Below are 12314 nucleotides of genomic sequence, written 5' to 3'. Positions count from 1 at the left end.
CAGTCATCTTCACTACATTTATCCGCCCTGCCAATGAGAGTGGGAGATTTGACCACCTATCCAAATCAGTTTTGGTACGGTCCAAAATCGACCTAAAGTTATACTGAAAAATAGCTTTAATTGAACCTGCTATTTCTATTCCCAGATAAGTAAATTTGTCATTTTCAATTTTAAAAGGCACATTTTCATAAGTGATCTGTTTTGCCAGATTATTCAGTGGAAATAATAAAGATTTTGACAAATTAACTTTATACCCCGATATGCTACTGAATTTTTGCAACCAGTGGAGAAGGTAGGGCATGCTCTCAGTTGGGTCTGATATTTGCAAAAGCAGATCATCAGCATAAAGCAAAGTTTTATGGTTTGTTTCACCCCTGGATATACCTTTTATCCTGTCATCTGATCTAATAGCAATCGCCAGTGGTTCTATCGCAATATCAAACAGAAAAGGCGACAGACAGCAAGCCTGTCTTGTACCTCTGTGGAGCGGAAAATATTCCGAAATCAGGCCATTTGTCCTGACTGCCGCCATGGGTGTTGAATATAGGACCTTGATCCACTTACAAAAAGTTGGCCCCATTCCAAATTTTTCTAAAGCTGCGAAAAGATAGGTCCATTCAATTCTGTCAAACGCCTTTTCAGCGTCAAGGCTTAGAATAACTTCAGGTTGTACTGTTGAATGGGGGGAAGTGTAAGTCACTCTTGATGCACAAAATAGATTTATCTCATTTACAAAATTTACAGCACAATGCCAAGAAAAGACAGACTCCAAAAGCAGAAGGACAGGGAACTGCAGCAAGCAGCTCAGGGTAGCATCTTTCTTTTATATTGTATCAGGCCATTAACTAGTAAAACAAATGAGGGAGAATCAGTAAGTTTTTATTTATTTATTATTATTATTTTTAATTTCATAAATAATTTTGGAGATGGGTGCCCTTTTTTTTGGTTTGAGCACCTGCCCCCCAAAATGTCTGTGCACGTGCCATCAGTTAACCATGAATTTACTCGTGACGTCACAGAGTTACCCTGATGAGCCAGTAAAATTGCTTCGTAGTTAAGGCCAGTAAAACAAAACAAACAATGTGGTGAATGAGAGTAACATGCTAACATCTAGAGCTAGCAAAGGCAGACAGTGAATGGTTGTAAAGGGACTAACTAAGTTACACCTGACTGGGGAGAAACCTGAACAACATAAAAAATGGCTTCTACCTTTCTCATCTCCCAAAGATGTTCAGTATCCAGCGTCAGCACAGCCGAAACCACAATCAAAACGATATGTTATCAATCCCCACTAACTTACCTAATAGAAAACTAAAAGAAAATTGAGTTGATCATACTTGCTTTGTAGAACTATTTACAACATGTACAATTATTTACAGAAACAGAACAGGATACTCAGATCTGCTAAATCCACTAAAAAAGCTATCAAACAACAAGACATGGTCAGTGGTCAGAGAAGCAAGAAAGAGAGAGCTGATGGTTTTTTAAGTTGGCGCCATCAATTTCTAGTCAAATCTCCGGACGCTAAAGCCTGGAAGAGAGCAGAGGACAGATAAACATATTTCTATACAGCTTCCACATGGGGTCAGAAGTGAAGTAACACGATGAGGATCATGGTGAAGTGTAACCTTCTTGTAGTAACACAAAATTTAAATGACAGTTAAATCCAATCTGCTTCACCATATATGTCCATAATGTACTCCATAAATAGACAATGTATTAATTTCTCACAAATGGTAAAAAATACTGAAAGAAACCGTATCGATTGTGAATTAAAGCTATAACGTAACAAGGTTAGAAACATGCATGATTTTGTTTGTCATTAAAAGCATTGCATATACAAGTGTTGTATGAATGTTTGTGCGAATGGGTGAGTATGACTTGAACTGTAGAGCCCTTTAGGTAGTAGCTAAACAAACCAGTCCATTTACAGACACAGATTTCTTAATTTTTGCAGAAGGATGTTCTCGTATATTTTTGCCTATTTAAGAATCCAATGCCATTAATGCTATATTCATATATATAACACATACAAAAATGCTCATTAAAAAGTATTTTGGTTCACCTGAGTAAAAAGGGAAGAGTAGGCCTTTGAATGAAAACAGAACATATGATGCAGTACTGGGGCAAGGTCTCACTAGTTCTTACATCAATAGTCATGTCACAACACAAAACCACAGTGTCTCTATTTAGTAATTTCTTGGTCTCATCTTGAAATATGATGAATATATGTTGCAGCAAGCTCACATGAGATCTGCACTGCCTGCAGAAGTGTGGTCTATAATACAAGGCAATGACATACCCATGGATCCTGATATTAAAATGTATTATCAAGTCAGATTTATTAGTGTAGAGCCAAATCACAACATACTATTATATAGTAAATATTTAAGACTTATTTTAAATATAATTACTCTTTTTTATTACTTTTTATTCACATACAATTTACGTTACATTCCTTTCGATTCATTTATATTTATTTCATAGTTGTTTCGTAAGCTAATTTACTTAATATTAATTACTTTTATAAATATGTGATATAGTAGCTATTTTTTTTGTTTCCAGGTATCTACTTACAATTGCACATAGCCATCACATACTTCAATAGATAACAGCAGATACATATTTTATTTCTTTGCAGTACATTTTAAGTGTTCGTCAGTCTTCATGTCGAGGAGTCTGTCAGTCAGAGTAAAGCAGGAAAAGACAGATTCTTGTAATAGTTTTCGATGTTCATACTTATTAGATTGTGTTTTCATTAAGACGGTCTCAAATGATGTCAAACAAATGGCTTTACGCAAAATCTAAATGCAAAGCAATTGAGTTTAGTCTAGTTTTTTTATTCCTTTGTTCCTTTTTTTGCAAGACTTTGCAAAACTGTGTATACGTACCACATAATGCAACTGTGTGCAGTTTGGAGAAGTTGTAACACACAAAACAAGCTTTTGCAACTCTTAACGTCTGCTTTTATTCACACTGGGTTTGTGTAAATGTGCAAATCTTATTGTTGTAACAAACATGAATGGAAATATTTTAAATTAATTTAATTTATGTTGTAGCATGTACCTGTAGATGTTTTGTGTATCTCAGTTCAGTTGTGCGCCACATGAAATTAAGGCTTTATATTTTTACAGGTAATGGGTAATGTTCAACATGTGCTTTAATGATATTGAAAAGTAACACATTTTATTGTTGTATGCCTAAACTTTTCTGGGCTTTCATTGGTAGTAAATCAGAGGAGGTCAGCTCCATATAGCCTAATTCACAAAGCCACATCACGGATATTGGAAAGGATGTTGCGTTCCACCGATCTTGATTGATTCCTGGAAAGATAGTCTGATAACTTACAAGAAACCTTCAAAGATGCTGTATTCATCATTAAAATAAGAAAATGAGAACAACCCCAGGTTCCTCTTTAGTACAGTAGCCAGGCTGACAGAGAGTTAGAAGAATTCCCCACGTCCCCCAAAGAAGAGCACAGCTACTATGTACATTGCATAATAATAATTATAATAATATTACATTTTATTTATAGAGCACAGTACTCAGACACATTACAAAGGTTGAAATTAACATAAACATTTACATACTAAAAATATAGAACACACAACATACATCACACATTAAAAGCAGTTCTGAAAATGTGATTTGTGATTTGAACATTGTGAGATAAGTGCATTCTCGGATGTGTTTGGGAGTTCCAGAGGGAGGGGGAAGCTACGGAAAAGGCTCTGTCGCCCCAGGTCCGATGCTTGTTCCTGAGTGGATGAGACAGGAGGTTAGCATCAGAGGAGTGGAGCCGACTGGATGGAGTGTGTTGGTGGAGCAGGTTGGTGAGGTAGGGGGGAGCCTGGTTATGGAGAGCTTTATGAGTGAAGAGAAGGACTTTGTACTGGATGCTTTGTGGGATGGGGAGCCAGTGGAGATAAACCTTAGAACTAAATGTAGCACCAGATTCTTATTTAGACAACATTTCTACAATACATCTTAACTATTCCTTTCGTCTAACAATCCAAGAAGTTTTTTCTTTAATTATTAGTTCTACTGTATATTAAATCAGATTAACTGTCTATGTACCACAGGCTTTTAAGGTAGCAGTAATTAAACCGCTGCTTAAGATGCCCATTCTTGACCTAGATGTTATTTTGGTTAATGTTGCGTGTGGAAATCAAGGGCAGGAGTCGTCGATCTCAAGTTAAAATTAAGCAAGTTTATTCAGAGGTCACAGGTCAGGAAAATGCGGTGTAGAACAATTGAATCATGCATGGTCCATCAGTTCTATGCAGTTAAGCTGCAGAGGAAAAATAATGGCTGCGAGACAAACTGCGCAGACAGCTTATATATCGATACTGGGCGTGACAGAAGTTCGTCGTTGGGTCCTCCTCCTGGCGTCCACTGGGTCTTCTCCCTGGCGTCGCGTGTTGATGACGTGCACGCCATGTTGCGGTTGTTACTAGAGTTCATGAGCATATTGATTCGGTGTGTGTGCTTATTTTATGTGTGTGTGAAGTGAAGTGAGGGACGTACCATGCACAGGAGAGAGGATGTCTCAGTATTTAATATAATGAAGTTATTCATGAAAGCACTGTGAGAGAAAGCCTCCCCTACCTCTAATCTGCTGTGTATTAGACTCCCTGTTTGATACGGAGTATGAAAATGTTCTATCAACTAGCTGGAGATGTGTGTGTATCTGAAGTTGAGGAGCAGTATGACGTACTGTTATGTGTGAATGTGTGTGCGTTTACGCTCAAAGGACATTATGTGTATCTGACTACACGTTAAAGTGTGTGTATGTGTGTGAACAGTGGTGTATTGTCAATATTAATATATACATATATCAAACCTTCCCATCATTTCTAAAATCCTTGAATAAGAAGCTGCAGCTAACTCGTGATTATTTTCACTAAAATGGTGATTTAGTATCCATCACAGTAAAGAGCAGCATTATTGTAAGTCAATGTACTTGTCTCTATACTTGTATCCAGGAAGACGTGTTTCTTAGTTCTGCATTTGATACCGTAGGTCACAAGATTTTTTTACACGGACTCAACCAACATGTAGGGATTAAACACTAGGCTGGTTTAAACTGCATTTATCAGGTAGATTACAATTTGTTAATCTTAACAATGATTCCTCCATGCACACAACAGTTAGTAATGGAGTTCCAAAATTCTGCATTAGCTTGGCCTCCAGGTTTACCTCTGGGCTTTTTTTTTACTAGGATATTTGACTCACACAAAACTCTCTTTAGGACAGCCTTCTTCCACCTGCACAATAAAATGAAAATGAAAAACATTTTATCTCACAGAGATGCTGATAAATCAGCCCATGCTTTTGTTTTCTTGACTAGATTATTGTAATTCTTTGGTCCAAAATGCAGATGGCAGACCATAACAGGTCTGGTTCTGCTAGACGTTTTTCCACAGTCTTCAACAGTCCCCAAATCGTGCTCCTTGTTGGAACATATTTGCAATTTATTAGATATGATATTTAAATGCTGTTATGAATGGTGTTATTCATTAAGAAATCATTTTTGAATTCAGTTTTATTACACCGATTATTTATGATAGTATGAAAAACGTATTAATGGGTTACAGTTTCAGATAAGCATAAGTCATCTGGATGTATTATTTACAGTATTAAGGCCGTTTCTTTTAGAAAGTGAGATTTTTTGATTTACTATTAAGCAACTGTGGGCGCTATATAAAAATTGTGAAAGTGCTCAATCAATGGAGAGATGCACACAAAATGTGCAGACCCAGACCAGTTCATGGCCAGGGGGGTATGCTGGAGCTCAGGTGTGATTCTTCCCTTCACATACCATATCGTATCAAAATTAGATTGAGGATGATTAAAAAAAAGGTTAAAGGTTGTTGATGCAAAACTATTTGTCTTTGTGTAGGCTACAGTACAACATACACTTCCAATATCATCAAAACAAAAAAGAGACTCAAAATCAAAATTGAGTCCTGTTTTGTTGAGTAAACAAGCTTCCCTATATGGTATGTTTATAATGTTAATAACATACATATACATCATACATAATCATAAGGATAACACAAAGAGAGGGATGGTATATACCAGACATGGGCAAAGTACGGCCCAACTAAATTGTTAGTTTTTTTAAACTAACAATTTTGTAGCGCTTAAATGGCTCATACTTATAGCACTTTGTAGTTTTGCTTTATTTTTGAAGAAATCATACTTTCTTGATTCTTGTTGTTCCGGGTTTGAACCCGCGGGGTTGAATGCACTTATTGTAAGTCGCTTTGGATAAAAGCGTCAGCTAAATTAAATTTGCCCGGGAGTGTGGTGTATAGGGCTCGAAAGGGCACATGATCTCCCTTCACTTTTTCCCTTTGCCCTGTGAGCCCTTCTGTAAAATGAGAGGATCAAGGAAACGAAAAGTGGACAATGAGTGCCGAGTGTTTAACACGGAGTCAACAACAAAATACTTTTTCACTGAAGTCCAATCGAAGGCTGTATGCCTGATATGCCGAGAAACTGTCGCAGTTTTCATGGAGTACAACATCAGCCGTCACTTTGCTACGAAGCATGCTAACTACGCTAGCAAGCAGTCAACGCAAGAACGGGCGGCTGCAGCTCAGAGGTTGGCGACTAATTTACAGACTCAGCAACATTTTTTTTCACAGACAAACTGCGATTAAAGAGTCATCTACCAAGGCATGTTTTTTGGGGGGGCATTCTAAATAGCAAAGGCTAGCAAGCCTTTCTCTGAAGGCGAGTTTTTGTTAAATGGCCTTGCAAATAAGTGCTTTGCTACTTGGTTAAGGCTAAATCCTTTCATGTAATGATTTTTCCATGTCATTTATATTAGTTCACAAAAACACTCGATCCATCTGTTCCTGGCCCGGCCCCTCTGTCAAATTTTAGAACCCATTGTGGCCCGCATGTCAAAAACGTTGCCCACCCCTGGTATATACCAACCCTCTCTTTGTGTTATCCTTATCTTTTATCCTTTTAACCAACTGAAACCAAAACCACTCGTTATGTCCTAGGTGGTGTTATCGTCCACTTCTCATATCAAGTAAATAAATAACTGAAAAAGAAAAGCAAACAAAAGAAAACCAACAAAATTCTCTTAGTTGGTATTAGTAAAATAGTCTTATTTTGTCTGTAGTGCTTATAATAGTATATGTTATACAGTACTAAATACTGAGGAGACTTCAAATTTCTTTTTAATGGTTATTGTCTTTTTCATCTTTAAATAATAACATGTATTTTATTCTGTGTAGTACTGTGTAATGGTATTTGAACTGATTTGCAATTGATCTTAAAATATTAAATTGAAATGTCCATGTGCAAAACACTGAATTCCCAAATTGCCCGTGATGGATCTGGCATTCCTTTGTGAATGATCTGTGGTAGAAAGAAAAATGCTGCATGTAGAAGCACTGTATGAATGTGTGAGTGAATGGGTAAATGTGACCTTCTATCCAAATCCCAGCTGACATTGAGTGAGTGAATGTGGCTTAGTAGTGTAATTTAAAGTGCTAAATCACTGCAGTCCATTTACCATTAACTGACCATAATATTGCTTGTTAAATTTCATTACCTCCATGTTAAATCAACATAATTTATATTTAAGTGTATTCTAGTTAAATTAATGGATTTTTCAACAAACATTATCTCTTCTAATTAACTCTGCTATGCAAATGAGCATAAACTTGAACCCTTTGTGTATTCTGGTGCATTTTTGAGTCATTATGTGAATTTTCTGTACTCTTAAGTGTGCAGCAAGAGGTGTTTTAATATTGTTATTGTAAGGCTTACTACAGTGAATGAGTAGGACAGGCAGATTCATCCATTTGATCCATAAGTCAAATTTGATATTATTGTGTCAGGATTGAAATTTCTTTAAACATCCGATAATTTACTGTCACAGTCATGTTTTTGTGTTTCCATTTGACTTTTCTCCATTTGACTCTGATAACCTTAATCACTCAATATCCAGAAATATGGTTAAACAAAGGAGGTAAAAAGCAACATTTAGCTTATTAATTGTTGAATTTTACCTTTTAATATCAATGCTGCTCACAAAGACAAACAGCAGAAGATAACGTCCACATCTTACACAAACCAAAGTCTGTCTTAAGTAATAACTGCCACTTCCAGTTGAGGTAAATTTGTCAATACGTCTGTTGAGCAGTTGACTGGTCTTCCCTCCTATATATGTTTGAACACTCCTTCCAATGAGCATTTTCTTGGTGCGCAGCTGCTGTCTTCAACCAGCCATGATACTCCAGACTGCTGTTCTCAGTGCGTTCCTCTGCTCTGTCTACAGCTTCACTATACAGGTAAGCATTTATAAATGGGTCCATGTGAATATGGACAGATCAAGAGTTTATCTTTTCATAGGAGTTCAATTTAAAGTGTGCAAGCCTTGTAATATCTTACCAAATTTAGATTTTGTTAAAAGGTTCAGTGTATAAAATTTTGTGACATCTAGTGTTGAAGTTTCATGTTGCAGCTGAAAACTCTCACCTCACATTCCCCTTCCATGTGAGATGTGTCTTCAATCATTAAAACTCCAAAGGTGTTTAGTTTGTCCAGTCTGGACTACTTTAAAAACATGGCAGACTCCGTAGAGAGGATTATTTAAATATGAAGGGCCAATTCTAGGATAAGGGAAACAACAATTTCTACATTTTACATGATTACACACTAGCAAAAGCATCACTAGGATAATTTTAAATATAAAATTTCTGCCAGTAGATCCCTTTCATCTAAATCATACATACTGAACCTATGTATATAAACACTACATATATTTTTGTAGTATGTATATAGCCCAAAGAATAAGCTGACTTGGACCTTCTCTTCCCATATGATTTTGAAATTAAATTTCTGTGGAAACTTAACTGTCTCTCTTAACCTATTTCAAATAGTATCACCTTGGTTCCTCCTTCACTAATCCATATCTAACAAATGTTTGCACTGCCTTACTATAGGCTTCACTGGAAAAGACAGATGAATACTCTGGTAAGACTTGGCTACTTTTCATAACTAAAGTATTAGTTTTGTGTAATGCAACTGATACACAAACAAACTTTTTTTCCACAGGCAACACCATTGCAGATGATGAATTCAGCGTTTCCACACTGTTAGAGAAGGCCAATTCTAATATTGGTATGTTCATGTACACTGCATGTCAACCGGCAGACTGTATGTACTGTATGTATATTGAGAAACTGACAAAAACAATCAAACCATTAAAAATAGTACTAGATATTCATTAAGATGTAGCATAATGCTGGTATTACTAACTTTGAAGTATACAGTAGAGATACTTTCAAATAGAATCCTCTGTGTGGAGCTTGTTTCAGACCCATATATGATCTGCCCTTAAAACATCACAGACAATGAAATATAGAACACAAAAAGATCATCCTTTTGTGGTTTTGCAGGAAAGAACTTGGATGAGCCTCTGGTGATATTTGGAGACATAGCAGTGCCAACAGGTCTACAAAATGCTGATCCCTGCACAGCACGCGGCTGCCTGTGGCCTAAATCCTCTGATGGCAATGTGTATGTACCGTACCGCATCTCAGGACAATACTGTAAGTTTACGTATAACATGAAGGACTTTTCTTTTGTTTCTGTAGCAGTAAATATAACTGACTAAGAATCGCATAATAATACCAGTACTTATAAGGTTGTGGTAGTAGTAAATATCTGGCTAGTAGCAGTCGCTGTAGCAGCTATATTGTAAAAGTATTAGTTGTAATGCTAGTGATGGCAGTACTTACTTAATATTATTAATGGTTGTAATAGTTGTAGTAGGCTAGTATTAGTTTTAATAACATTATTAACAGCAATAGAAATAGTAACATACATTAGTATGATGATAAAATTAAAGCAAGTCACTAAACTAATTTTTTTTCTCTTTAGCCCAAAGAGAGAGAGATACCATTATTGATGGTCTGCGTTCATTTGCTCAATCTACCTGCATCCGATTCACTCCCCTGCAGAGGCAGAGGGACTTTGTGGACATCAAGTCTCTGTCAGGGTATTGACCACACAGTGCACTTACCACATATGCATACATGACTGCACGTATAGACCCTATCAACACCTAGAGCTGACAGGTGTTTCAGGTCAAAGGACACAGTGTGGGATGGATCTCAAAAAGTCATTTTTTTATTTACTGTTCACACTCAGGTGTTACTCATATGTTGGGCGTCGTGGTAATGGCCAGACGGTGTCTTTGAGTCGCCGGGGGTGTGTCTTCCGTTCAGTTATCCAACATGAGCTGCTCCATGCCATTGGCTTCAACCATGAGCAGACCCGTTCTGACAGGGATGAGCATGTTCGTATCCAGTTGCAGAACGTAATTCCAGGTGGGTCATGTTCATCAACTATTTGAAATTGTTTTTCATTATGCAGAGTGCAACGCATACAATATATAAATACAACTATCATACTTCATACTTATTTCGGTAGGTAAATGTATATGTGAAATATCTGTAGAATTAGCAAGCATGGACAGAAATTATTACATACCTAATTTCCTGCAGATTTAAGTCACAGGTCTGACAAACTGTAATGAAAACAGAGATGTATTATGATTGTCCTTCGGCTCCCCTGCAGGAATGGAGCATAATTTCAGGAAGATCCAAACAAGGAACCTTGGTACTGCCTATGACTACAACTCTATCATGCACTATACAAGGTAACATGTTAGTTCTCCCTCTGAACCTACTAATCATATTCTCAAGTTCATCTTTATGTGGATGACACAGTTCTGTATTGTAGTGCCTCCAACATTGACTCTGCTATAAATAGACTGCAGATCTCCTTCCACATGCTAGAGAAGCAGTTAAGTGACCTTAAGCTAGTTCTGAATTGTGCCAAAACCAAATGGATAATTTTTACTTAAGCTAGAAGCACTGATTTTAACAGTTTAAAACTCTGCTCTAGAAATAGAGTAGAGTAATAAGTACCTAGGCTTGTATGATGAACTGTTGAAACCTCTCATCGTGACTGATGTTTTGCACCACAGGTATGCTTTCTCCAGGAACAGGGAGCCAACCATCGTTCCAATCCCTGACGCCAATGTAGCCATTGGCAGGGCCAGCCAGATGAGTCCCACTGACATCGTTCGAGTGAACCGCCTTTATCAATGCAGTACGTAACATTTTTACCAATTTAAACCGACTACCAGACTTTCTCATACTCTCTCCCTACTGTACTGACTAAATGAACAAACGTATGAACACAGACCTATTTACCATATGCACATGGTAGCAGTGCCATAAAGAAACCAAGCAGCTTTTACAGTTTTGCTGCCTTTTGGAATTCATTGCAGATTCAACTGTCTCCAGACCTGGTGTGCAACCTGTGCAGAGAGACCATTTGAAATTAAAGTAAGTGGGTTCAGAAAAATATGTATATTAAGTTTTCAGATTGAAGTTTCCACCCCTTTAATCTTTACAGATACAACTACAGAAAGGACACACAGGAAAATAATGACATAAATTTATTGATATGCAGCCAAGGGATAGTTCACTGAAAAAGGAAAATTCACTCATTATCTAATCACCACTATGCCGATGGAGGGGTGGGTGAAATGTTTGAATCGACAAAACACTTCTGGAGTCTCAGGGGTAAACTTTGTTGTAGCCGAATCCAATACAATTGAAGTAGCTGGCGACATCTTCTTCAGATTTAATATAACAACAGAAAAAGCTTGCCTCCATACTGCTCGTGTGTGTGTGTCTGTGTGTGTGTACGTGTACTTAAGCATATTTATCAAAATCTCTTTTTTCCGACAGGAAATGAAGCGGAAAGGAAGACTGATGCAGCTTTTATCTGCAAGCAAACAGTGAAGTTTGTGCTTTGTGATGAACATGCTTTGAGTCAGAAAATCTAATCATAGCTTTTGTGCTGTTCCAATAAGAAATGAAGAGTAGCAGCTTTCCAGTGTTACCATTATATTTACCCTTAAATGAAAAACTGCTAGCCAACTTGATTGAATGCAAAAAAATATTAAAGATGCATATTCACATATCTTAACCATCTCAGTCTGTTTCTGTGTGCCATGACATTTTAACCTGGAAAGATGAAGGGGATGTTCCAGTTTTGACTCCACAGAAAAAAGATAAACATTTATCTTGAAGTGGGTTGAGTTATTTACACTTTCTGTTATTCTCACATTGTTGCCCTTCATGAACCGGGCCAAGTGTAGCTGTTTGGTACACAAACACAGGTGATTAAACATGGAACATTTACTGATAATTTTTTTTCTGACCTTGCTGGATGCCAGATTCAGCAAACAGAGTATGTCCCCATAA

General features: G+C 37.1%; 1 protein-coding gene across 1 annotated transcript; it reads left to right on the top strand.

The window, feature by feature from the left end:
• Positions 1 to 8240: 8240 nt before the first annotated feature.
• On the top strand, positions 8241 to 12013 carry LOC132998455 (low choriolytic enzyme-like). Its single transcript, XM_061068111.1, has 10 exons — positions 8241 to 8318; positions 8973 to 9003; positions 9085 to 9150; positions 9429 to 9581; positions 9913 to 10030; positions 10183 to 10361; positions 10612 to 10693; positions 11024 to 11148; positions 11330 to 11387; positions 11796 to 12013. Exons 1-10 carry the CDS (start codon positions 8256 to 8258, stop codon positions 11800 to 11802), a joined length of 882 nt encoding a protein of 293 aa, XP_060924094.1. The 5' UTR covers positions 8241 to 8255; the 3' UTR covers positions 11803 to 12013.
• The last annotated feature ends 301 nt before the right edge of the window (positions 12014 to 12314 follow it).

This window comes from Limanda limanda, chromosome 3, assembly GCF_963576545.1.
Source record: "Limanda limanda chromosome 3, fLimLim1.1, whole genome shotgun sequence".
Taxonomy (NCBI): Eukaryota; Metazoa; Chordata; class Actinopteri; order Pleuronectiformes; family Pleuronectidae; genus Limanda; species Limanda limanda.
Note: the sequence above shows the minus strand (reverse complement) of the source record. Positions and strands in the feature narration are given on the sequence as shown.